A 25,459-nucleotide genomic window follows, 5' to 3' on the forward strand; every position below is an offset into this window, starting at 1 on the left:
CTCTAAATAATTATTCTTTTTTTAAATGCGTATACATATTGAACTGACGAACAAAATTATATAAACGCCCTTAAATACATCAAATTCAGTCACTTTAACATATTTTCCGAGAACATTTCCAACAATTGCTTTTAAATAAAAATGAATTTCAAGCATTTCTCACCCTCGTCTTTCAACTTTTCTATTTTTATTCCGCAGGTTATCAACATTTCATCGCATTCTGATCCCAAAGCTCTAGCCAAAGTTCTGATGGATTTCAAATCTGAAATCAAATTAAAGACGATTTTCAATGCCGAAACGTTCTGCAGCAAAGATATTTTGGCTCCATGTTTGGATGTAGCGTTCCACACAATGATAACATCCTTTCAGAACAACTGCGTGCAATATAATCCCCACATAAATTACATGAATATAAATCCCCTACTTAGAGTAACTTTGCAGACATTTTTGCGTAATCTCCAATTCGTGATAGATCAAGAGGACCACCAAATATCTTTAGAAAATTTAGCGATTCCAACCCTTTCGTTGATGAAAAATTTACGAAAGCTGGAAAATATTAGTTTGCTTTATATACAGTTACCTGCAATAGAGAAGTTCGTGCATGACCAGTTGTTAAAGTCACAGGTGCCCATCGAGAAGTTATTGATTGAATATGGTGCATGCGTTGCATCCCATTTAAAGGAGCAATTCAATTCAGAAATGACAAAGGGAAAAGTTATCCGAACAGAAACTCATGTTTTCTTAGAATGTGTGGATGAAATTTTCAAGCAGAAATTCGTCTGGGTTGAAGTTAACAAACCGCAAAAATATGAAAAACATTTAAATGTTATCCTGGATATGCTGCACGCGGCAATGACGAACGCAATTTCAAATACTATTTTCTACAAACAATGTTGGTTGCAGCAGCAAGGAGCGGAGTTGACACATTTTGATGCAGACGGGGAGGATGGGTATGTCAACAAGGACACCAAAGATGTTGCTGACAGCGATAATCAATCGCTTCGTATGCGAAAAGTTATTTTCCTAGCAAAGTTGATGGAATGTAGCCTGAATGGATCCGACAATAAAGTTATCTACAGTCGACAGTCGATGGTGATTGAATTTGTAAATTTGTAAAAATAAGGACAAGTGGATGAAAGAGTAGAAAGCAAGGATTTTTTCATCTCCAATTGCTTTTCTTTTGCTACTTTCATCCGCTGTCGCATTTTGCAACTTTTGAAATCGTTGTATTTAATGATATCGGTTGGTTTTTAAGAATTGTTCCAAATTTCGAGAAGAGTCTGCTCATAATGTGTTACTGTTTCAATGCTATTTCAGGATATTCTAAAAAGCTTAACAGTAACGATACTACGAACTAGTTATTACTATGGCCTGGCTGTAGTGCCCTACGAGCTCTTTCAAACGCTTAAGTATGATACAAAAGGCTGTAGCTATGCAAAACTCCCTTCGATTCCGGTTGACCATCTCAGCGACTTGGATACTTTACAAAAATTCATCAGAAGGTGGGTGAAATTCAATCCCTGCCTTATTCCATAAATAAATGTACGTATCTAACGGAGACAATCTTACATCATATGCCTCCCTTGAACAGATTATCGTTTTTCGGATTTTCGACTAGACAACAATTCGAGGAATACTTCATGACATTTCTACTCTTGATTAATCGTAAATATGATGCGAATATGGTTGACGAGCAGGAACAGTTCTTGATAAAGGATGCTTGTTTGACAGTAATTATGGAATTACTGATTATGTGTAAGACATTTCCGGTAGTTGGAAATAAAGTGTCGAAATTCCACCATTCAATCCGTTGGCAAAGGATAAAGTGTCGAAATAATATAAGGTAAGTGGGGCAATAGTAAAATTAATTAACTTTTTCAGCAAATTACCCTGGACGAAGGATGGGAGCATGGAGTGGTGACGATTTGAAAAGCCGTCAGCATAGTATTTGCTGATAAATCTGGGTCGTGATCACCTTAAAGTAAGGTTTATTAAATGGGCTATTTTTAGTTTCGTTTTTAAGGTTTTGTGTAAAACAAGACCTTATTAAAAACGATTCACTGTCTGTCTATCTGTCCGTCTGTCACGCGCACTTTTCTACAAAACGGCTAAACCGATCCGAACGAAATTTGGTGGACAGATGGAAACTATGAAATTCCACGCATACAGCGAGTAACATAAATTTAGGTAGAGTCTAAAGGGGGCTCCCCATACATGCAAAGGAGGGATTTAAAAAAAAAATTCACCGGATGTAGTCGTGTAGGGTATCAGACGAAAAGGTCTCCATTTGTACTTTCCGATACTGGCATTAGTTTTGGCGTGAATTGGAAACTGCGTGAGTCAGGAGTCAAAATGTACGCATATAAAGTGAGACAGGACTCATTTTCGGAAACTACCCATTCCAAAAATCCGAAAAAAATTTGGAAATTGCACTTAGATGAAATCTAGGCCTCAAAATATGTCCCATTCCTATATCTGCTCAAATAAACTAACAGTATATTACCAACTTTTAGAAATTGACATTCGCACCAGCATAGAGGACTATATTTCGCATACACGTGTCAAATTTCATGAAAATCTGGTCATTAACGCCAAAGTTATAGCAGTTCAAACTTATCAATTTCGTACGAATTAACAGCATCCTAAGCCATACAAATAAGATGCCGACGTCATAATTAACGAGAACAATTAACATTCGAGTGAAATATTAAAATTCATCCACCCCAGAGTGTAGGATTTTTACCCACTAAAACCACCCCCGACTCCCCCCACTTCACCTAGACCTTTCTCTAGGTTCCTCCTTTCTTCCACGAACCTAGGACACTGGAAGAATAAGTGCGCTGGGTCCTCTGGGACCCCGTCGCAGTTTGGACAATTAGGCGAGGTGTCCAATTTAAACCTGTACAGGTATTGACGGTATCCTCCATGGCCGGTGAGAAACTGGGTGAGATTATAATTGATTTCCCTATTCTCTCCAGCCACTCCCCGATGGAAGGGATCAATTTCTAAGTCCAACGACCCTTTTCTGACTGGTCTCATCGCTATTGCCATCTGCTTATGGATCCTATGATTATAGGCATGCTCCTTTTGCCCTTGATCAATCCTACCTATTGCCCTCTGAGCCGTTCGTCTGGCTCTGTGGCATATCGAACGAAGGCTGGCAAGTTTACTATTCCACCAAGGATTGGGTCTTCTAGTGGGGAATGAGCATCTCCTATTCATCGACGCGTCACATGCTTTAGAGATGTTTTGTGTAACATGGAGAGCTCTACCCGTGGAGATGCTTGCATTGCAAGGCAAGTCTAGCCACACCTCCATGAATGTTTGCTCGTCCGTCGCTTTTGCAGACCATCCTGGCGTTCTTTTGCATTTCGGCTTCCGGGGTGAGGGTCTCCTGACTTGTGGCTCCATCCCCAGTTCAAAGGTGATTACGTCGCTGTACGTGAAGTCCTCGCTAACTTGCCAGGACATGTCACGTGCTAATGCAGGGCTAAAAAAAGTCAGATCTACAATTTAACCAGTTCCCCCTTTCCGATAAGTGTTTACATCGCCTTCGTTGGCTAGAACTACATCCAACTGGGCGAATGCTTCTAATAAACACCGTCCCCTTGCGTTAGTCTCTTTGTTGCCCCATTCGATAGCCCACGCATTAAAGTCACCGGCTATCACCTTTGGACCCCGTCTCCCGCACGCCCATATCGCCGCTCCACCAGTCGAATCTGTGACCCATACACCAAAGTCAAGATTTCTGTACGGTTCACTAATGATAGCAATCTCCAACGTGGATTCGTAAATGGTCTGCGCAAACAAATCTTGTGCGACCCTGCAATGATTGATGTTTATTCTGGGCCTTCCTTAATTCTGGGCATTTGTCACTTCCGGCAATATGCCGGTTATCCCTTCCCTCCTTTTCTTCGCACAAAATGCGTTTGGGGTCTCTATTGCACTACTTGGCAATATGTCCTTTTTCCCCACACCTTCGACATTGATTAGACCGATCAATGCCGGTAGTGCATGCCTTCGCGAAGTGTCCAAACATTATTTCAGAAACGGCTATACCGATTGAGAAGGTGGGAACTGTGAACGCCCAGACATACAGTGAGTGATATCCTTCTACGCTGAGATTTAGGGAGTCCCCATACATATAAAAGGGGGTGTAAAATTTTCTTTCACCGAATATAGTCATGTTGGGTATCAGATGAAAGGTCTCGATTAGTGCTTTTTGAAGCTCTTAGTTTTGAGATATATTAGAAGGGCGGGGAGTGGGAGGGGTGGAAAGTAATGATTTCTTTAACGGACCCATTCTCAGAAACTACCCAACCGAAAAATCTGAATCCATCTGAATCATGAAGCTGCTTCTATATGGTGCCTAGGTCTCAAAATACTCTCCATATCGATATCCGTTCAAATTAAGTGAATAATAGTATAATAGTATAATATCCCCAAGTTTACCGTGTAAATTTACTGCAACTAAATATCAATATCACACTAAAGTGGGTAGTCACACATGCTAAATACATATACATAACGGGCTGCGTACAAATGGGATAGTTCTGCACTCAAATATACTCACAGAAGAAGCAAACAAAACCTTTCATACCTGAAGCGCCCAGCTCCCGGTTTGCCGACTTGTTTATATCTGGTGTCGGTTAAATTCCTCGCATTTGCTAATAATATTAAACTCAAAATATGAAGCATATGAGGTTGACTATTATCAATACAGGGCTTTTCATCAAATGATTTATTTAAATCGCTTTCTAAAAACTAGAGGGCAATGGAATTTTTAACTATGTGGCACGGAGTTGTCATGCACCTGTTGCTCCTCACATCTTCTTCTTTTTCTTCAGCCTTTGTCCCATTTACAAGCGGGGTTGGTTCGTCGTGATCGGTTTCGCCATTTTATTTTATCAAACACCTGATCTAGATGTAATCGCGAGGCTTTTAAATCCCCATCCAGCGTATCAAGCCACGGTTGTTTCGGCCGGCTGGACCGGTTATTGGCAAGTGACATAATCTGGGCAGGTTATTGAAGCTGACAGCACTAAGCAATTTAAATATCTCGAGTCAATGCTGTCAGCCAATGGAGAACTGCGTTATACTTCTCACATAGGGAAACACAAAACCTTTTGTACCTGAAGCGGCAAGCTTCCGGTTTCCCGACTTGTTTAGTCTAAAATTGGTGTTACTCATGAATGAGGCGAAGTTAATTGAATTCCATCGCCTGCCAAAATACTACACTTGCTTTCGTCAATACATTAAATACGAATAGATTTTCAGTGAAACTTAGTACAAATGAGCCTCAGAACATATCGCTCTTTCTCTTTGATATTAAATGTAAGCAAAATAACGTAAATAAGACCAAGACAGAGATAAATGAAATCAAATATTACGATATCTTTGGAAATTTAATGAACATATTTCTGTATTTAATACAGCCTGAAAAAACTACACAAAATTCAATTAATTATCCCGGGCTCGAATGTATTCTATCATCCGAATTTGGAACGCGATCTATCTGTAATTTGTCATGACTCCATCATTGGAACCAATTACTTCTTACCCAATCAATACGAACTCAATCACGTTTGGCAGCAAATGGAGCCACTATCGAATGAAGGACTAAATATGGGCAGCGGGGGAATCACAACAGGAGGTTTAGATAGGGCTAGTGGAAATATTGGACTCGGCGACATAGATGAAATTAAAGAGGATACATCAGGAATCGATTTAAAAAGCAGCTGCCAATTAATTTTCGATGTATTTACTCAAATCATCGAGGTAAGTAGATAGCATGGTTACCTTAAGGGCAAAGAAAAATAAAGGGGGAAAGTTGATAGCATGTGAATTGGGTTAGTAAGTGCCGAGGCGTTTATTGTATAAATATTGAAATAATGAAGAGGGTAAATACTTGGGTAGTTTTAGGCGTAATGAAGTAGAGTGAGAAGGACTTGACGCTGACATGCAGTGTGATAAAATTAAGTTACAATGGGGGACGATGTTTATATAGAAATGTTTTGGTTCATTAATTTCCAACAAATTAGGTATTTCAGTTAAAGTGAATCTGAAAGTTTTTTGGCATTTATTAATTCATGTAAATCTACATAAAAATATTCATATTTATTGAAAGTGCTGTCACTTTTACGGATTGTGGACTCCGTAATATTCTGATTGCTACAAAATTGATCTACATTGCCATAAGTTCTGTCAATCAAACAAATCTTTATTTCTCACGAAGTAATTAACCAGATCAATCGAAAAAGTACACCATTAGAAAAGGAAAACATAGAGATTTCAAACGAAAAAAAAATATTCGAAATGGCCGCCGCTAGCAGCTATACAGGCCCGAAATCTGTGAGGCTATGGATCGATCGCTTCACGCACGGTATGAAGCAGTATTTCTCGAGTTGCATGCACGATGCTGGCCTTGAAATTCTCTAAATCGGTGTAAGTTCGATCGCAGGCAACCTTCTCAGACTTAACCCAAAGGCTGTAGCCCAGAGAATTCAAATCTGGGCTGCCTGAGGCCCATTCATCCGCGGTTATGGAGTCAGGAACATGCGCCGCTAACCACTGCTGAATCATCTTGGCTTTGTGAGCGGGGACCGAGTCCTGCTGGAAGCACCACGGCTTTCCAGCGAATTGAGATTCACTCAATGGTTCGGCTACATCCTCTAACATCTTTCGTACACGCTCGCATTGGTTTTGACGCCGGCCTCGCAGAACTCAATATCAGTTACTCCGTGATATGAGACGACCCACACCATACTATGACAGAAGTCGGACGACGTTGGACTCGTGGAGGATTTTCTTTGCCTTCATAACAATTGTGAGCATATACTCGATCATTTTGTCGGTTGAATTTTTCCTCGATGGTAAAAATTTTTTCATCAGAAAATAGAACTTTGCGATTTTATCGGGAAATCATTGCAGAAGAGCAGCAAATCGAGTTCGCCGTATTTCCTTCAGTTTTAGCGTTAACATATGGTTAACGTACCACTGGTACGTACCGAGACCGAGATCTTCTCGTAAAATGCAACTCATACTTCGAGTTGAAACGTCCATTTCCACCGACATTCGTTTCTGCTTGCGGAGAGGATTGTGACGAACATGCTCGCACACAGCATGCACGATATTCGGCGATGTACGGAGCGCGGGCGCCCCTCCCGCGGCCTGTCAACCACATCAGCTGTTTCGCGGTATCAAGCTAGTGTCCTAAAAACGTCCTAACGGCTACCTTACAGTGGCAAAATCGTTATTTTTCACATATTTAATTCAATAAGCGGAGCAAATCACTGCCGCCGTCATCTCCAAACCGGACAATGATAGAACAAAAGTTGAGTTGAACTGCACTTTCCAAAATTTTCGAAAGATTGCTCCTTAGGAAAGTCCTCCTCGCAGCCCGCAGGGCTGTTAATTGCATTCAAAGCGCATTCGATGTTTAAAAGCATTGCGTCGGACTCTTCGTAGATATTTTGGTACAAGGGTCTACTAGGGAAAATCAGCACATTTCTCTTAATTAATTTCTCTTGTATTCTTCTCAGCTATCTTTATCAGTTATTTATCCAAAACTGTACAGTCAGTGCCAGCTATAATCACTCTACCAGCGCTATCTACCTTATATCTGCAAGGGTTCTTCGAGGTAGTGTCCTTGGATCAATCTTATATCTTCTCTATACTTCAAAGCTTCAACCATGTCCCACACTCTTACTTCAATGACCACATCGTGCTAGGAAGCATATAGACCTCAAATTCATTATCAAAATTGTCTCTTCCAATTCTTTATTGGAGAAAAGTGGGCAGTCCTTGACACCTTTCCCACTGTTGCTGTCAGTATTACGTCCACCACTGAATTTACAACAGCATCAGCTGCAACGCCACCACCCCTGAAGTGCCGATTCTGCATGTTTCAAGAGTTTCGACGAATCTCTCGATGTTCACCTTCGTGGCGTCCCACGCACAGGGAGAGCGCCAACTGCTTCGAATGCTGTATGTTGATGGCCACCTGCTGTGAAATCTTCCAGAACTCACCACCTGTCCACCGACGACGCCCGTGATTCCCACGCAAAGGTTACGTCAGGGATGCTTCCTTCGTAGCCTGGGCGTCAAAATGGTCATGATCCGGTGTTTAAAACTAAAAGCCGCCATTTGCAAGATTTGTTTCCCTCCGGAATCTGAATGAGGCATTCTCCATTCAAGTGCCGTAGCATTGAAGTATCTTCTACTAGGATTCCGCCTTTCGTGCGCAAGACGGCGTTCTCCAGAGCATTAAGCCTAAGTCGAATATTCGGCATTGTCTCATTCGCTGTTAGATAAACGCTGAAAAACGTTATTCGTAAACACCGAATCAAGATAAAGTCATCGCCTTGGACAAGAATTATAAATCGGGTGCCGTCCCGAACCCAGATGGCAGCGATACCCCATAAACCGAGGTGCCATGAAGCTTGGCCTTTGTTCCGGCTCTATTTACTGATTAGCACTAGATCAGCCTTTACTTCCGCACACACTGCGCCAGCAACTTTTGACCGGCTGCTCTCCGGTTCATGTTAATTTGTATTTTGCGAATCATGTTAGCCGCGCCCTAGCCCTTTCCAGTTTCGCCCTGAAAACTGGCCAACGGCCAAACCTCCAGTATGTATAATGCTCTCACCAGATACTCTACGATCCTTGAAGAGAACACAATTGTCTTTTTCTTTGCAAGTCTTCGCTTTACATAGTGTCCTCTTGTCAGATTTCGGCAGGTTGTAGATCTGTGGCAATAGTCTAAGCAACAACAACACTTTGTGGCATTCGTACCATATATACTACTCATCTAATTTTGATTTTCCTCGGGAATAGTTCAGCAGCTCCTACCAAAACGAGTTTTTTTTGAGGAGGTGGAAATCTTCAAAAGGCTCTGGCCTGGACACGCCAACGTATGGGATTCTTACCCAGTAAAACCACCCCCGTCTCCCCCCGTAGAACCACCATAAGGTATAGGTCACGGGGCGGAGTCAGCTCACTTTAACTTGGTCACTTTTCGTGGGAATTCTCACTGCTCATTGTCGGCTGAACTATCACTTAAGATAGCTAGGGATATCTACGGACACTGCCTGCAGGTTTTGTGAGAAGGAGGACGAAACCTCTATGCACGTCCTGGGACAGTGTCCGGCACTTGTGCAAAGTAGGTCGAGGCATCTGGGAGAACACTTAATACCAGATGCAAAGCTGAAAGATCTGGAAGTAGGGAACATACTAAAGTTCCTAACGGTTATAGGGCTACTTGAGATATCAGTAAAAGGGCACAATAGTTCTTCAAGGACGCGGTGCGACTTTCCTTTAACAGAATAATAATGAGGGACACCCGCAGGGATAACATACTCCTGGGGTCCGTCATCAGTGTCATACCAAAGCCTCCGTGTAAATAGCTGTTGACAATAGCTGCAAGATAGGCGGGAATACTAACATTCGCAGGTTGCATTTTGATGGCATCAATGTGATCAATGCCAAATGCGCTCTAGAATTTTCCCCACAGTGTTCAGAAGACAAATAGGTCTGTAGTAGGTTGGCTCACCTGGAGTTTTACCAGCCTTAGGCAGTAATACTAACTTCTGCCGCTTCCATGATGCAGGAAATATCTCCTCGGATATGCACGCTTCGAACAACTCAACAAACATGTCCGGTCTGGATTACATGCCAAGCTCCATTCTTTACACCATCCAGAGTAGGATCTTTGTTATCTCCTATTCTAGCGCCGATTTCCAGCAGCTCGTCGCTGGTGCTGCTAACTGGCTGTTGTCGTCACATTCAGAGGTCGCCGGAAGCTGTCAGTGTCTTCTTGGGTCTTGCTGGGAAATAACTCGTGGATAATTTTTAACAAGAGTCAAGGGTACATGATCTGCGGAAATGAATGGCCTCTGAATCGCCCTGTCATGTTTTATAGGCGCTCCCCCACGGGCTTACATCCACTTCCGTCTGTCTGTCTGTCACATCCGATTTATTCGGAAAAGGCTGTCCCGATTGTCACGAAAATTGGTGAGCGCGTTCCCTGTCTGTTGTTCCCTTTACACACAGCAAACGGTTCCAATTTGTGTGAAGTTTAAGGAGGGATCCCCATATGTGTGAATAGACGGTGCAAAATTTGTTTTCACAGAATGCGGCCATCTGGGCTACCAAATCAAAGGGCTCAATTAGTACTTTTCGAAATTAGTCCCATATTTAATATCGGGTGAAACATAGGGGATTGAGGGCTCAAATATGACCCTCAAAAGGTCTCGTTCTCAGAACCTATACAACTGAAAAATCTGAAAAAAAATCACAGTGGTGTATCTAAACGAAAACTAGGTCTCCAAATACATCCTGTTCCAAAATGTGCACAAATAAAGTTGATAATTGTATATTAGCATAATTTAGAAATTTTGCCGAAAACCCCGTAAAGTTCAGAAACTACTTCAATAAAATTTAGACGCGTCTTACTCTTTCCGCTCTTCCCCCAGTTCGCTTTGCAGCCAACTGCCTGTGATTCGTTTGACGCTTGCAGTATTCTGAACGGGATGCGCTGTTGTTGCTGCTTTTAACGTGTCTTGTGTTGCTCTCGATGTCCGCCTGAAGAAGGAAATGCGGTCCAAGAATTCTTGCAGTTTCATCCACGGGTTTTTTTGTGCCTTTGCTGACATTCTTCTGGAGGCGCATTGCGGACTGCATGCGCTTCCCCACTGCGGCACATTTTCTAATAAGGTTTTTCTCTTCGGCTCTAGCAGAGATAGTCGACTGGACTCACATTCGGCCCATGCACGAATCTATTTGCCCAGTTTCATCGATTTTGTTTTTTTTTCCGAAACAGGAACACTGCAGAGTATTGTAGCCGCATGACTTTGCAAGACTTTATCTTTATTTGGACGTTCTTATCGCGGTTTCTCGTCGAGGGTATCGGCTCTTACTGCCTCTTTCGCTGAGCGATGCATTTTTGTACTGCATCCAATCACAGTCAACTCTTCCTTCTTTCCTATTATTTCGGCATTTTTATCAATTTTGTTACTTTTTTTTGAACATTTTAAAACTTAGCAGTGCACTGTGTACAAGGGAGCGGGTTGCAATGTTGTAACAGACGGGTTTATCCTCGGAGACAAAGCGTCTATCCCAAGTTCCCTGAAGCCTTACATATGATTAGTTGATCCCGACACTTACGGAGGGATCATCGCTTCCTCGAGGCGACACGGGGTCTATCAATACCGGTTCAATACACCTTTCCCGATCTGAGTCCGTGAGGCTCCTGATACACCCCACAACCTCCACTTTGGCAGAGAGCTGCTGACAGCTCCGAGGGCTTCAAGTGTCTCCCGCATCGTGAGCGCCCCGTTAAAGGTCGCAAACGACCCCTGAGAGCAGTAAATCAAATACAAAGTCAGGGTGACTATAGAATTCGTCTCTCACTGGGTCGTCCCTCCTTCTTTTCACTCTCATCAATAACAAAACTCTTTCAGGGCTTCAAATAATTGTATGACATATCAGCTTTTGTGGAGTTAAAAGGTAAAGTCACATCTAATCGTCTGCTAAATCTAATATATTATACATACTTCCATGCACAAACGAGGTATCATCTCTTTTTCGTGGAAAAATTAATTAAGGCTGATTAAGCATATCTAAAGTAAACAAAAGTTAAATTAGGTGAAAAGAAATTTCCCCAGCAAAAGATTCAGAATACTTGGAACATTTATGATTATTTTGAATAGAGATTATTAATTGCCTGACCACCATATTTCTATTTAGATAGCTTGTAAAGCAAAAAGATGGAATTATCTCTCGTTTTTTTTCTATATCCCAAGATCATTTTAAATCAATTTATTTTTTATTAAAATTATTTTTTTCTCTCCTTACTTAAAATAGCACAATCACATGCTTGTACTCCCGAATCTCGTTAAGTTTTGTGAAATCTGCGATAATCGTGAGCACATCCGTTGGATAAAAAACACCGTGATGAGACTTCAAGAACAAATACCCTTCGACGATACGATATCACATCACGTAAGCGTTACAGTTGCTCTTCATCAAGTAACTAGGGAGGATTGTTATTTAATGTTATTTTTTCTTTTTCCTTTTCTTCTTGCTCTGATCCGGATATAGTACATCATCTATTTGCTGTGCAGGACACAATCGATTCTGGTGCCCTCGTTTGCGGAACTCTCGCATCTGTGCTCAATTATATCGACTTATCTGAAGAGTACACACATCTTCATTCGGAACGCCACTCTTCATGGTCTCTTGTGTTTGCTGGAGTGCTGCTCGAAAACAAGTACGACCTTGGGAAAATTGAGTGAGGAGTTGTGTCTATTAAGGGAAATAATCGTGGGCTACATAGCACATCATGGAATCATTGATGAGAGGTTTGCATTATACTTCGCGAGACTAGTTGAAATATATATAGAAAAGGGATGAGTTTCTAAGGGTGGATGCAGTTTGAGTTGTAAGCAAAGTGGTTGGGAATCCTCTGCTAACGCTCGAAAAATTTTTAATTATTGTAGAAGCATAGGTATTAGAGATTGGATTTGAAATCAGTGAAGCATTGATGGGAGCCAGATCCAATTTGAACGTAGTATGTAATTAGTTTGTGATTTATCGATAATTATTGGTTCATTTCCGGTAAATTCAATATCCATTTGCTCCAAAACTAACTGCTTCCATTCCAAGCTAATGCTCCGCTGAACCGTATTATTATGCAAGGTACTGAGCCTATAAGTAATAAACCTAAAATTCTGAAAACTATGAAGCATTGACGTCGCGCTAATTACCACTCTAATAATTTCTATTTCGTTCATTACTTCCAGCTCAACAATGTTCAGTGACATGCACACAAAACTTGTTTGGACGTTGAATTTTAGTTTGATTGAAATGACCACAAAATTCGTTCCCGAATGCCATTTATTATCCAATACGATTATATCGGCCAATAATTTACTGAAGAGGACAACAAACGAAGCTATTTATTTATGCATCATTCACGTACGTACCTTCAGACAGAAGCTTTGATATAATATTCAACGCGGAAAGGTAGCAAAAGTGCAATCATCCTGGGGACACAGTACGTGCCATAAGAAGGATATTTGCAATAAAGGAAATATGATTTGTCCTACACTTTTGATATCCTTCACAGTTGTGGAATAATTCACTTTTCAACAGATTACAGCAATAATTTTATTTTACTGCTGTGCCAGCGTGAGTGTATCTAATACGCGATTAATTACGACCAGAAAATCTGGTCCTAAAATTTTATAACCTTGTGAAGAAATATATTGCGTTCTGGATTCAGCTTTCTCTCTAAGCGTATTATCCTGATGTTGTGATGAGGGTTCAATTCTGTATAGTAATATTCCTATGAGTTTAATGCCATTCACGCCGTTGTGTGTGCTCATATATTCCATAATGCGTGTTCTCATTTGATTTACAGGGACTAGAGCGGATTATGGTGGTCAGTACTCCACAGAAGCCGTTCTGTGATAAAATCGAAAAGTTAGCATTGGAGCTTGTTAAAGTGGAGAATGAGCGGTTTTCGTTGCCGGCACTAAAGCTTCTTTTATCGTGTGTTTATATAGGTAAGTTGATTTTACATATGCATACATTTCCGATAATGAATATGAGTGAATTTGATTGTTTTGAATAATTTCATGTCCAGGCGGTGCTTTCTTGATTAGTTAAACTCGCTTGGAATTGTAGATTTATATCTTCACATGAAATTCTAGATTAACATCTTCCTTTTGCTTTAATTTGGGAGAGAGATGCTGAAATCAGAATAGAAAATAGAAAAGCATTTTGTGTGATATGCTTTGACATCGGTAAAATGCAGCTTGAAATCTCAGCCGAAGGCTTTATTCATAATGCAACTCAGTGGCCTTAAATGTTTTTAAAATTTCCTTGGTTTAGTTGGAAGGTTGGAATTGTGAATCCCCACACATGCAGGAATTATATTGCAGCACGTTGAACTTAAGGGGAGGGGGGCTCCCCACACCCGTACAAAATTAGTGTTTTTTAATTGATTGCAAAGGGGATGAGCGCGGGGGTTCAAAAAAGTTCATTTACCCCAAGGACGCGTTCTCAGAAACTACTCCGTCGAAAAATTTAAAGAAATTTAGGCCCAAAAATACTCATTGTTACGATATCTGCTCAAATATAGTTAGTAATAGTATATTATTATATTTTCGAAATTTACTGCGAAACCCCTTTAAGTTCGTCATAGGTCCATAAAATTTTCCGGCAATATAGGTTTTAATGTGAAACAAGTTTAGTGGAAATCCTACGACATAGTATAGCCATAAGTTCTGTCAGTCGATGGGTATAGCGAGAAGTGTTAGGCCGCCGAAACTGGTAACACTGCGCACGGAGAGTAAACCATACCCAACTTCCGTCAGACTTTGGTTCCTGGTTCCAAAGGTCAAAAGCGCGTGAACGACACAACAATGAAGTTCGGTAACTACGAAAAAAGAATCCCGATTATCGCGTTGCACCAATGTGGGAATACGTCAAAAAGATTCATAGTTTCTTAAAAAAGCTGGCGGTGAACGAACGATTCGTTTTTAGGACATTAGCTTGATACCGCGAAACAGCTGATTTGGTTGACAGACCGCGGGAGAGACGTCCGCGCTCCGTACGTCGCCAAAACTGAAGAAAATACGGCGAACTCAATGTGCTGCACTTCTGCAACGATTTCTAAAGAGTTAAACCAAAACGTGAGCTAAAATGAAAATAAAAAAAACAAGTCAACAAAACCAGAACCTGAGTTGATTTTATGTGAAAAACTCTATGCACGATTTTCCATTGGTACATAGCTAAGAATACAAAATATGCTCTTATATTTTTCCAAACTTCAAGATACATATATATAAATGCTGTGTTCACCCTAAATAAACAAAAATTCTCTATTACCGCATTGATAAATTGATCTAACGCATCTTCACGCATTTCTACTTTACTCCGTGCACAAAAGAACGTAAGTAAATTAAAAACCGTTGGTAACCAGGTACACACATGTCTATTGTATCGGTTACTACCCGCAAACTTTATTACAGATTCATATCCATACATATATCTACCTCGAGTCATTGACACTGATATGCAAATAACTAAAACCAACCAAAAAAGGAAAACTGAAACGTCCCCATGGACCCCGCCATTCATATTAGTTCACTTTAAATGATGATGACGTCATACACATGTTAAGGTGCACTAAATTTATCTGAAATATGAAAATTTGACCTTTTCTAACTTTGTTAATAATAGTTGGATTGTCTTCAAACTTTCTATGCTGATGCCAAATACCAAATACTTCTGGAATGAATTTAAGGGCGGTTTTCCGAGAAATTTCTAAAACATGGTAATATACTATTATTAACTTTGTTTATGCAGATATTCGAACTGGATGCATGTTGATATCTAAATTTTAAATAGATGCGTCTCTGTGATATTTTTTCAAATTTTTCGATTGGACAGGTCTGAGAACGAGATCTGGTTCACTTTTTGGAATCTACATTTTGAGCTCCCACTCCCCTACGTTTCACCCAATATCAGTTTCGAAAAGTACTAACCGAGCCCTTTCATTTGATACCCCACATATATTCTGTGAAAAAACAATTTACATCCCCCTTTCGCATGCATGAGAAGCCTCCCTTCAAACTTAACAAAAAATGGCTATCTGCATGTAAAGGGACACATATACCATATGCACTCACCAAATTTCGTGACGAGTGTGACAGACAGACGGACATTGAATTGATTTTAATGAGGTCTTCTATCACACAAAACCTTAAAAACAACGGCTCGACCGCACGCATCGGACTGTAAATCTCTGGACCCGAGTGCCCCGATCGAAAGGGGACGACGGATCACAGTCTTGATACCTCTTTCTCCTGCCTCAAATGTTTATTGAGACGCGGCCTCTGAGGTTCCCTCCCTTCCTTGTCACCCTCTGGCCATTATTCTGGAGGATGCCTCTAAAATGTGGAAGCGCCGGCAAGGAGAAAGAGAGACGAAGGGAGTCCTCAGATAAAAAAAATAATTAACTATACTTCATGACGCATAAATATATTTTCATGCAAAAACGATAGCTGGTAAGTAACAAAAAGAAATAAATCAAGAAAGTATCCAAGGAGAATTCAAGAAGAGAAAAGCAATAAAATAATAAATAAATAGAGATATGATAATAAAATAAAAATGGTAATGAAAAATGATAAATAATAAATACGTGAAAAAAATTTAAAAATATTTATAAGAAAAATTAAAAAGTTATAAACTTACGGGTCCATTCAGAGCTCTGCGTGTTACCGTTCTTCTGTGCTTAAAAATGAGTGTTTAAAATTCATTTTTGTTATCTTAAATACTACAACCAATCGACACATTATGTCTGCACGATTAACCTAATAAATGGTGATCAATGCAGACCAGGCTCAATATCTTAAGCTTGATCTTGCTAGCTCTTGAGGTGCACTCGGTGTTCCATTGGTGTTTCTATTCATATTGACGGAATAAGATTACTTCCTTTTAAAATCCCGACGAATTTACAATAAACTCTTCCTTCTTTTCACTAGCCTCTTCGTTCATTTTCTCATTTAATATTGCTGGAATCTTCTTCGAATTTCAATACCGGGTTTTCTTTTCGAATTTCTATTAGAGTCACAGTGAATGTTTTCGCGTGACAAACGATAATTTTTCAAAAACGACTGCAAGACATTCCTATTGGCCTAGTCGATGTTTCCAAAGTCGGAGTATGGTTCCTACTTCAATTGTAACACCGCACGAAATCGGAGAGCTCGACTTCATAAAAAGGATAACAACCTAACTGCTCCTTAACGATCCGACATAAATATCTGTTCTTTTTTTACCGAAATTTTGCGGTTTTAATCCGCCCAGGAAATGATCGCCGAATCTGCCCAATCTTTCACTACTTACTTTCAGTTAAATCTCGCGATTACGTTTCCTTTCTAATTTGGGAAAAACTCATCACACGAAAAACAAACAGATCTGTAAATCGCGGGAGCTGCTTATTACGTTCACTGCGAAGTGTCTTTTCGCAGTCCCAAATACTTCTCGTCGTTTTGTCGGCACGACCAACAACACCTGTCAAAGCACACTCCCTCTTATCCAGTCTAAAATCGCAACCTTTTCTTTCCCAGCCAAAAATTATCTCCTGCTCATCAGCTGTCTGTCTATCAGCCGGTCCCGCTAAACTTGGCCTTGAACTTCGAAGTCCATGCCAGCTTAACGATAACAACACCTTATGCGTTGCAAAAACAACCCTAGTAGATTTACACAAATGAAGTGAATGTACATCTACATGTTGTTCGCTCGCATAGTGCAAATGGGGAATTTAAAATAAAATTTGGATTTGTGCAAGTGTAAGTAAATTCTCGGGGGTTTGTAAATAGTCGTTTTATAAAATCTTCTTTTTCTTCAGCCTTTGTCCCGTTCACAAGCGGGGTCGGCTCGTCGTGATCGGCTTCGCCATTTGGCTCTATCGAATGCCTGATCTGGGTGCAATCTCGAGGCTTTCAAATCCCCATCCAGCGTATCAAGCCACCGTTGCTTAGGTCTGCCTTTTGGTCGTTTACCATCGACTTCAATGTTCAGACCAATCTTGGCAAGTGAATTCTCGTTTGCACGAATTGCGTGACCATACCATCGAAGAATCCTCTCTCGCAACTTTTCCACGATCGGTGCAACCCCATAACGATCGCGGATATTCTCATTTCGGATGTGATCTAAACGTGTGACGCCACTAGTCCAACTTAGCATCTTCGTCTCCATTACCGCAAGACGCCGTTCATTGTCTTTTATGGTCGGCCAACACTCAGAACTATAGAGAGCGACAGGACGGACGTTTTATAAAATGAATAGAAGTATTTAATTTAGAAGTTGTAAAAGTTACAAGTTTAGGTTGAAAATTGAAATTTGAAGATAGGGATGAGAAGGGATAAATTCAAAGTAGGGAATCGGGGAAGGCTAGGGAATGTTAGGACGAGAGAAGACGAGCTTGTTTCCGATCAAGGCAAAGCAAATGTTCTTAATGTTACAAAGACGCAGTCACTACAGAATATTAAACGAAATCGTCTCATCATTTACATTTAATTTAACCACTAGAGATCCCGCAGGAACACATTTTGTTCCATTCAGAAACGGGGTGGGCTCGTCTTGATCGATTACACCATTTAGCCCGGTCAAAGGCCGGATCGAAATGGAGTTGCAAGGCTTTCAAACGACCATCTACCATATCAAGTTAACGTTGTTTTGGTCGATCTTTTGGTTGTTTCCCATCGACTTCGATGTTTAGACCAATCTTGGCATCTACTTCCATCAGAGCGAATTATCGAAAACGCCCTTCGCAATTTTTTCACGATCGCAGATGTCCTCATTTCTGATGTGATCATGACATGTTATGCCAGTGGTCCAATACGTTTCTGCGAGGCGCCATTCAGTGTCTGTTGCAGTTGGCTAATACTTAGAATCATAGATCCCCACGGGGCGATAAATTTTGGATTTGAGGCTTTCGTTGAAAGAACGCCAATTGTGGAACGCCATTTCATCCAGGTTGCGCTAATACATAAAGCAATTTCAGAATACAGATATTTAAATCGCTGCCACTATTGGCGCTAGTACTTGTTTCATTAGGATCGGTCGGAAAAATTCTGTTTTATTCAGATTCAATCTGAGACCGTGCTGCATGGTATCATTCCATTTTTGGACAACTTGCTCTAGATCAGCTGTGCTATGAGATACAAGAAAAACATGAAGTGCATAAAATAGTGTAAGAGCGCTGGACGTTCGATGTCCTTTGTGACACTATCCATAAAATGAACAAAGAAGAGTGGTGAGAGGGTGCTTCGTTGGTGAACACTGACAGAGAAATGAAGCGGTTTTGATATGCCCCCACACTTCGCACTTCATTTTTCGGATCGTGGTAGACTCAGCGCTTTAATTTTTCTGGTATTAGGTGTTGCCGCAGAGTATACCAGATGAGTTCATGTGGCACACAGTCAAACGCCTTCTCTCGGTTCAGACTTCCATGATGCGATTGTCGCACTTAAACGTCTGGCGTCCTGACCTACGTCATTGCTCCATCACAGGCAGGGTCTACCTCGTCGTGTTTTTCTACCATAGATATTGCCCTTATAGACTTTCGGGGCTGGATCATCCTAATCAATACGGATTAGGTGACTCGCCCACGAGCAACCTGTTGGGCCGGATTTTATCGATCATAGATTTCGTCGTTATGTAGGCTACGGAATCGTCCATCCTCATTAGGGGGCCAAAAATTCTTCGGAGGATTCTTTTCTCGAACGCGGCCAAGTGTTCGCAAATTTTTCTGGCTAAGAACCCAAGTCTCCGAGGAATACATGAGGACTGGCAAGATCATAATCTTGTACAGTAAGAGCTTTGATCCTATGGTGAGACGTTTCGAGCGGAATAGTTTTTATAAGCAAAAGTAGGCTCTGTTGGCTGCCAACAACCATGCGCGGATTTCATCGTCATAGCTGTTATCGGTTGTGATTTTCGACCCTAGATAGAGAAATTATCGACGGACTCAAAGTTGCAGTCTCCTATTTTTATTCTTCCCGTTTGACCAGTACGGTTTGATGTTGTTGGTTGGTTGGTTTTTGGTGCTGACGTTGCTACCATATACTTTGTCTTGCCTTCATTGATGTGCAGCCCAAGATCTCGCGCTGCCTGCTCGATCTGGATGAAGGCAGTTTGTACGTCTCGGGTCGTTCTTCCAATGATGTTGATATTGTCAGGATAGACCAGACTTAAAAAGGATCGTACTCGTCGCATTTACCTCAGCATCACGGATCACTTTTCACAAGGCCAGGTTAATAGGGCCCCCTCTTGTCTGAGATCGTTGTTGATGCTGCTTTTATTTGGCCTCGCACATTGGTCAGGTTCAGCCCAGTCAGTCTTATCAATTTCGTCGACATACCGAATTCTCTCATGGCCGTGTACAGTTTTACCCTGACTATGTTATCATAGGTGGCTTTAAAGTCGATGAACAGATGGTGCAACTGATGTCCATATTTCAACAGTTTTTCCATCGCTTGTCACAGAGAGAAAATCTGATCTGTTTCTGATTTGCCTGGAGTGAAGTCTCTTTGGTATGGGCCAATGATGTTCTGGGCGTATGGGGCTATCCGGCCCAGCAAGCTAGCGGTTAATATCTTATAGATGGTACTCAACAACGTGATACCTCTATAATTGCTGCACTGTGTTATATCTCCCCTATACTACCCTCTGTTAACTTTATTTATATTTTTTATCTTAACGGGTACATACTATCTGTTACATAAGAGCGTGGTCACTGTTAAATAATAACAACAATTGATTTTTCGAAAATTCGCAAATTTATTGATAATTTGCTCGTCAATACTCAATGCAAATACCTCAGTGGCAAGTCCAATCTCCTGCATTGTCAATTATGGCCTGGCACCGTCGGGGCATACTTTCTACTAGTTTTTCTGCATATTATACCGGAAAAGACCTCCAAATTTTCCGAATTTGTCGAGAAAGTTGATGTAAATTACATGGTTTGCGTCTGCGAAGCTGCATTTTCATCAGAGCCCACCCATTTTCTATGGGATTTGCATCCGGTGACTGAGATGGCCAATCTAAAGTGACAACTCCGTTTTGCGCCTTCCACTCGCTTTCCACTTTTATATATTTTATTCATTTTTTCGGCATTCACATTCTCGGTAAATAAGAACAAAATACCGAAACCTTTGTTTGAGAAGCACCCCCAAACATGCACCTTGACGGGGTGTTTAACAGTCCGTTGAAGCATCCTACTGGTGGAGGTTGCCCAGGCGTGTTTGATGCTCGGAAATGCCCAGAAGGAGGATTCATCAGAAAAAATTACGTTGCTCCAATCGCGGTCCAAGTTTTCCTTCGCCCATTCCACTCGTTTTTCAACGTGTTTTGCACTCAACATTGGTTTTTCCAAAGTACTGCGATATTTCAGTTTATTGGCAAGCAAGTGCCTGCCAATCGTTCCGTAAGATATGTCAACACCTTTTGCTTTCAATTTCACAGCAGCTCCACGTAAAGTCAAAGTTGGATCTTTCGAGAACAATGCGAGAATCTTTTTTTCGTCTTTTTTTGAGACTTTGCATTCACTTCCACGATCAGGAAAATCATCAACGTTACCGACCTTTTTAACTGCTTCGACTTTCCCATCTATTTCGCAGCAGCAGTTTGCGTTAATTTGGGTCCTTTTTCATGCAAACATAGAAAAATTGCCGCAAAGCGAGAGGCGTAAACAGCACTCATTTCGAAAAACCACTCAATTGAAGACTAAATTTGACAGAGAGCTGACTTTTTACAAAAAGCATGAAGGACTGAGGTGCCCTCTATGTAATAGAAAAAGAAACAGGACGCTCAGTGACCACGCTCTTATGTAACAGACTGTAATTCTAATATCATTTCTTCGCGCATCGCTTTTACAACTTTATTGAAAGAACTGGATTTATATCTTGCACTTGCCAAAAGAAAACATTCAGATACAGCTACGATCTTCGATCTTCGTGCATGTGATTTTTAGACCTTCGTGAAAGATGCATTTAATAGACTCTTCCTTTTGTGAGTCTGAGCCTTACAGAAAAAAATTACTTTAATGATTGCAACTAGCCAATTTTATGCAGAATATTTCTTTAGTAACAAATTCTAGTGCAACACAGAAAAACTCTCACATCCTTCTCTTCCTGTTCTGTTGATCCTCAGGCTCGTCGAAACAATTAGAAACAACGGAACATTCGAATGGTATCGTTCAAGATGATCCAGAAATTATTGCACAACAAACGGAGAAAGTGGACGTTCTGCTACATCGCATTAAATCATCGACGTCGAGTGCTGCTAGGATTTATGGCGAAGTTTTGTGCCAAATTGTTCGTGACCTCGTGCCTCCCAATGAAATCCTTACGAAAGTCATAAAGGAATTTTTGGCGATAAATCAGCCGCATTGTGAAGTTATTGCACGAATTGTCTACCAGGTATGTTCATATTTTTTGGCTTTATCCTGTTTTTACTTTCACTTGAGATTAATAAACCTCTTCATAATTGGAAACTATATATTTCTTGATATATTTCGAGTGGATTATATTGCGTAGAAGAATGTTCCTAGATATATTGGTCTTGTGGATAATTTAGATCCAATTGAGTAGCACTAAATTGAGTCTTACAAAGGATACACTGCGTTAACAGATTTTGATAAGAAGCTTTGAATTTTAGGCAAAAAATATATAATAGAAAGTATCGGCGGTCGCTGGGAGTAAGTTAGGTATAAAATCGAAATTTTTCAGGACAGAATCCTTTAAATTCTGACAAGAATCTGTAAACCTAAATTTATAAAATGATTTCGTATACTTCAATTTATTATGACCTACTGCCGACTTAAATGTTTCCTGGAACTGCATATATAATGCCCAACAGTTTCCCTATTCTGGATTTAGTCCAAGAATAAAATTATCAATTCTTATTTGGGATAACTTTTCCGCAGTGCAACGGTGCTTCTCAAAAACTTTCCCTCTTTTTAGAAGAATGACCTGCTTTCACCAAAGGTTGCTCGGCTCATGAAATGCATTCTTGTACAGAGTATCGACTTTCAAAACTTTACTTTCATTTGAATTCTTTAAATTTCCATGTTCAAATTTTTATCGCATTTTCCCGTTTAGGTCTTCCGTTCATGTATTGACTCTTCATTTCTGCGGATGCTTCAGGACTGGTTAATTTGTTCGCTACCAAATTTTCTCACATTACCTCCGGAGAATGGAGTTTGGTGCTTAACTATAATCTTCCTTTCTTCATCAATCAATTTAGATTTAATCAAACTATTTCCATTCGCCTTGAACAATTCAAAAGTTTTTGGCGATATTAAGACATTATTGTTTATAATATCAGCAAGAGATTTCTATATTAAACTAAACACAGAACAAAAGACACGTTTTAGGGATATTTTTAAAAACTGTGAACTAGATATTTATATAGATATGTTGAAATGTCTTTAAAATGGTTGAAGATACTATGGATTAATATGCTGATGTTGATATAGATATTCTAAAAGTTATATAATGATGGAAGAGAATTTGGAGAGGTAATAATGATGACAAATATATATTTATACATGTATTTAACCAAACGACGATGTTTTCTTTTTGAGATAATTTAGGAGAAACTCAATCAACATTCAAAGGTTTGGAAGGTAAGTAGCTTCATGCAATCAATATATAAGAGTCGAAATTATCCTCCATTCTATATGGACATATTCAGTCTTATATTAAAAGCAGTATGGGTAATTCTGTCTTAAAGTAAACAGGACTTTTTCAAAATAAGAACAACAAATGGTTTTTTTCGGCAAAATTGTTTTATTTTATGCAAAATAGTCTCCTTCCGCTTCGATACACTGATTTGCGCGACTTAACAACTTTTTGAATGACGATTTTAGGCCGTTGACCTGCATGGCTCGGAGGATGTCGGTACACGCCTTTTGAATGGCCGGAATGTCAGCATAGCGTATGCCTTTCATCGGCAAATGAAGTTTTCCGAATAGATAAAAGGTGCCAGATCAGGCAACTACGGGGAAAGATGACGGATAAAATGAGATTTCTGCTAAAAAAATCCCCCCCCCCCCATTCAGCACTTTGACGCTTTGTTTCCGGATCGTATTGGAAACACCGTCACCAATAACAATGTTGCAAAGGAAGTTTTTGTCCTTTTTCGAATCTTTAAGGATATCCTTATAATGTTGGATCACGCACTTTTTCGATGCCCTCTGGCGTAATCATGAATTTCGCTTGGCCAACATGAGGGTCGTCATTGATGTCTTCACAACTGTTTTTAAGATGCGTATATCACTCACGGACTCTTCCACGGAATAGACCATAAACTTGTTGCTTCAATTGAAAAGTTTTGGTAAACGTTTTACTGGTTTGTTTGGCTTTCACACTTGGGGGTCCCGTTCACCAATGAATAAAAGAATCTCCCTTTATTAATTTAACTAATTTATTCCAAGTTATCTGAACATTCAGGTTATGTCTCTATTAATTTAACTAATTTATCTCACGTTATCTGAACATTCACATTAGTTATAGAAAACAAAGACGTGTTTTAATTGTAAGCAGTAAAAATTCAGTTTCTGTTTTTCGTTAAAGTTGCCGATGGACCGGCCGACAAGAGATCTATTCTGAATGTAACTCTTGACATTTCTCACCCCAGTCTCCTATCAGGCCGTCAGCTGACTCCACGGCCGTTCAATACGGCGGCAGAGGCGAATTCTCGATGGCGTTCAGGGTTCGCACCTCCGGTAAGTCGCGACAAACAGAAGAAATTGGGAAAAATAATAGTTACCGCACAAGTTAGTCCCACCGTGCCGGCACCGTCAGCATCCACGTCCACCCCATCACAATCGGAATCCATTTGGTCAGAATTTGATGCCGACATTGCGTGTTTGGTGCTCGAAAATCCGGTAGGCACAGGTATAGTGGAAATGGATAAATACTTGCAGCAGCCCATTTACAAAAAATCGTGAGGATCCTCTAATTTGATGGCATAAGAGGAAAGCAGTATATCCTCATTTAGATGCATTTATGCTCAAACAACTTAATATAATAGCAACATCAGTACCTTGTGGGAGAATTTTTCCCAAAGCGGGACTCACATAAAATGAGAGGGCAACGCGACTCATCATCATCAACGGCACAACAACCGGTATCCGGTCTAGACCTGCCTTAATAAGGAACTCCAGACACCTCAGTTTTGCGTCGGGGTCCACCAATTCGATATCCCTAAAAGCTGCCTGACGTCCTTGCCTACGCTATCGTTCCATCTCAGGCAGGATCTGACTCGTCTTCTTCTTCTACCACAGATATTGTCCTTATAGATTTTCCGAGCAGACTCATGTGGAGCCGGATTTTTTTTTTGCTAAGAACCCAGGTTTCCGGGGAATACATGAGGACTGGCAAGAGCATTGTCTTGTACAGTAAAAGCTTTGATCCGTTTCGAGCGAAACAGTTTTTGTAAGCTCAAATAAGCTCTGTTGGCTGCCAAAAAACGTACGCAGATTTCGTCATCGTAGGTGTTATCGGTTGTGATTTTCGACCCTAGATGGGAAAAATGATCAACGGTCTCAAAGTTATAGTCTCCTATCTTCATTGTTTTGGTTTGGCCAGTGCGATTCGATGCTGTCCGTTCTTTCGGTTTTGGTTTTGGCGCTGACGTTGCCACCTTATACCTCATCTTGCCTTCATTAATGTGCAGCCTGAGATCTCGCGCCGCCTGCTCGATCTGGATGAAGGTAGACTGTACATCTCGGGTTGTTCTTCCCATAATGCCAATATTGTCAGCGTATGGCAGTAGTTGGGTGGACTTGAAGAGGATGGTACCTCTCACAGTTACGTCGGCATCGCGAAGCACTTTCTCTAGGGCCAGGTTGAAGAGGACGCATCCCCTTGTCTTAGACCGT

General features: G+C 40.6%; 1 protein-coding gene across 1 annotated transcript in view; it reads left to right on the forward strand.

The window, feature by feature from the left end:
- LOC119656733 overlaps positions 1-23,137 on the forward strand; it is a 79,617-nt gene extending 56,480 nt beyond the window's left edge. The window contains exons 18-27 of the mRNA XM_038063274.1: positions 199-1,092; positions 1,318-1,502; positions 1,592-1,843; positions 5,436-5,778; positions 11,863-12,000; positions 12,100-12,359; positions 12,801-12,975; positions 13,421-13,565; positions 21,724-21,992; positions 22,674-23,137. Coding sequence (XP_037919202.1) covers positions 199-1,092; positions 1,318-1,502; positions 1,592-1,843; positions 5,436-5,778; positions 11,863-12,000; positions 12,100-12,359; positions 12,801-12,975; positions 13,421-13,565; positions 21,724-21,992; positions 22,674-23,006 — 2,994 coding nt within the window. The 3' untranslated portion in view covers positions 23,007-23,137. The remainder of the gene's footprint in view (positions 1-198; positions 1,093-1,317; positions 1,503-1,591; positions 1,844-5,435; positions 5,779-11,862; positions 12,001-12,099; positions 12,360-12,800; positions 12,976-13,420; positions 13,566-21,723; positions 21,993-22,673) is intronic.
- Positions 23,138-25,459: the final 2,322 nt, after the last annotated feature.

Source organism: Hermetia illucens, chromosome 5 (genome assembly GCF_905115235.1).
Source record: "Hermetia illucens chromosome 5, iHerIll2.2.curated.20191125, whole genome shotgun sequence".
NCBI classification, from domain to species: Eukaryota; Metazoa; Arthropoda; class Insecta; order Diptera; family Stratiomyidae; genus Hermetia; species Hermetia illucens.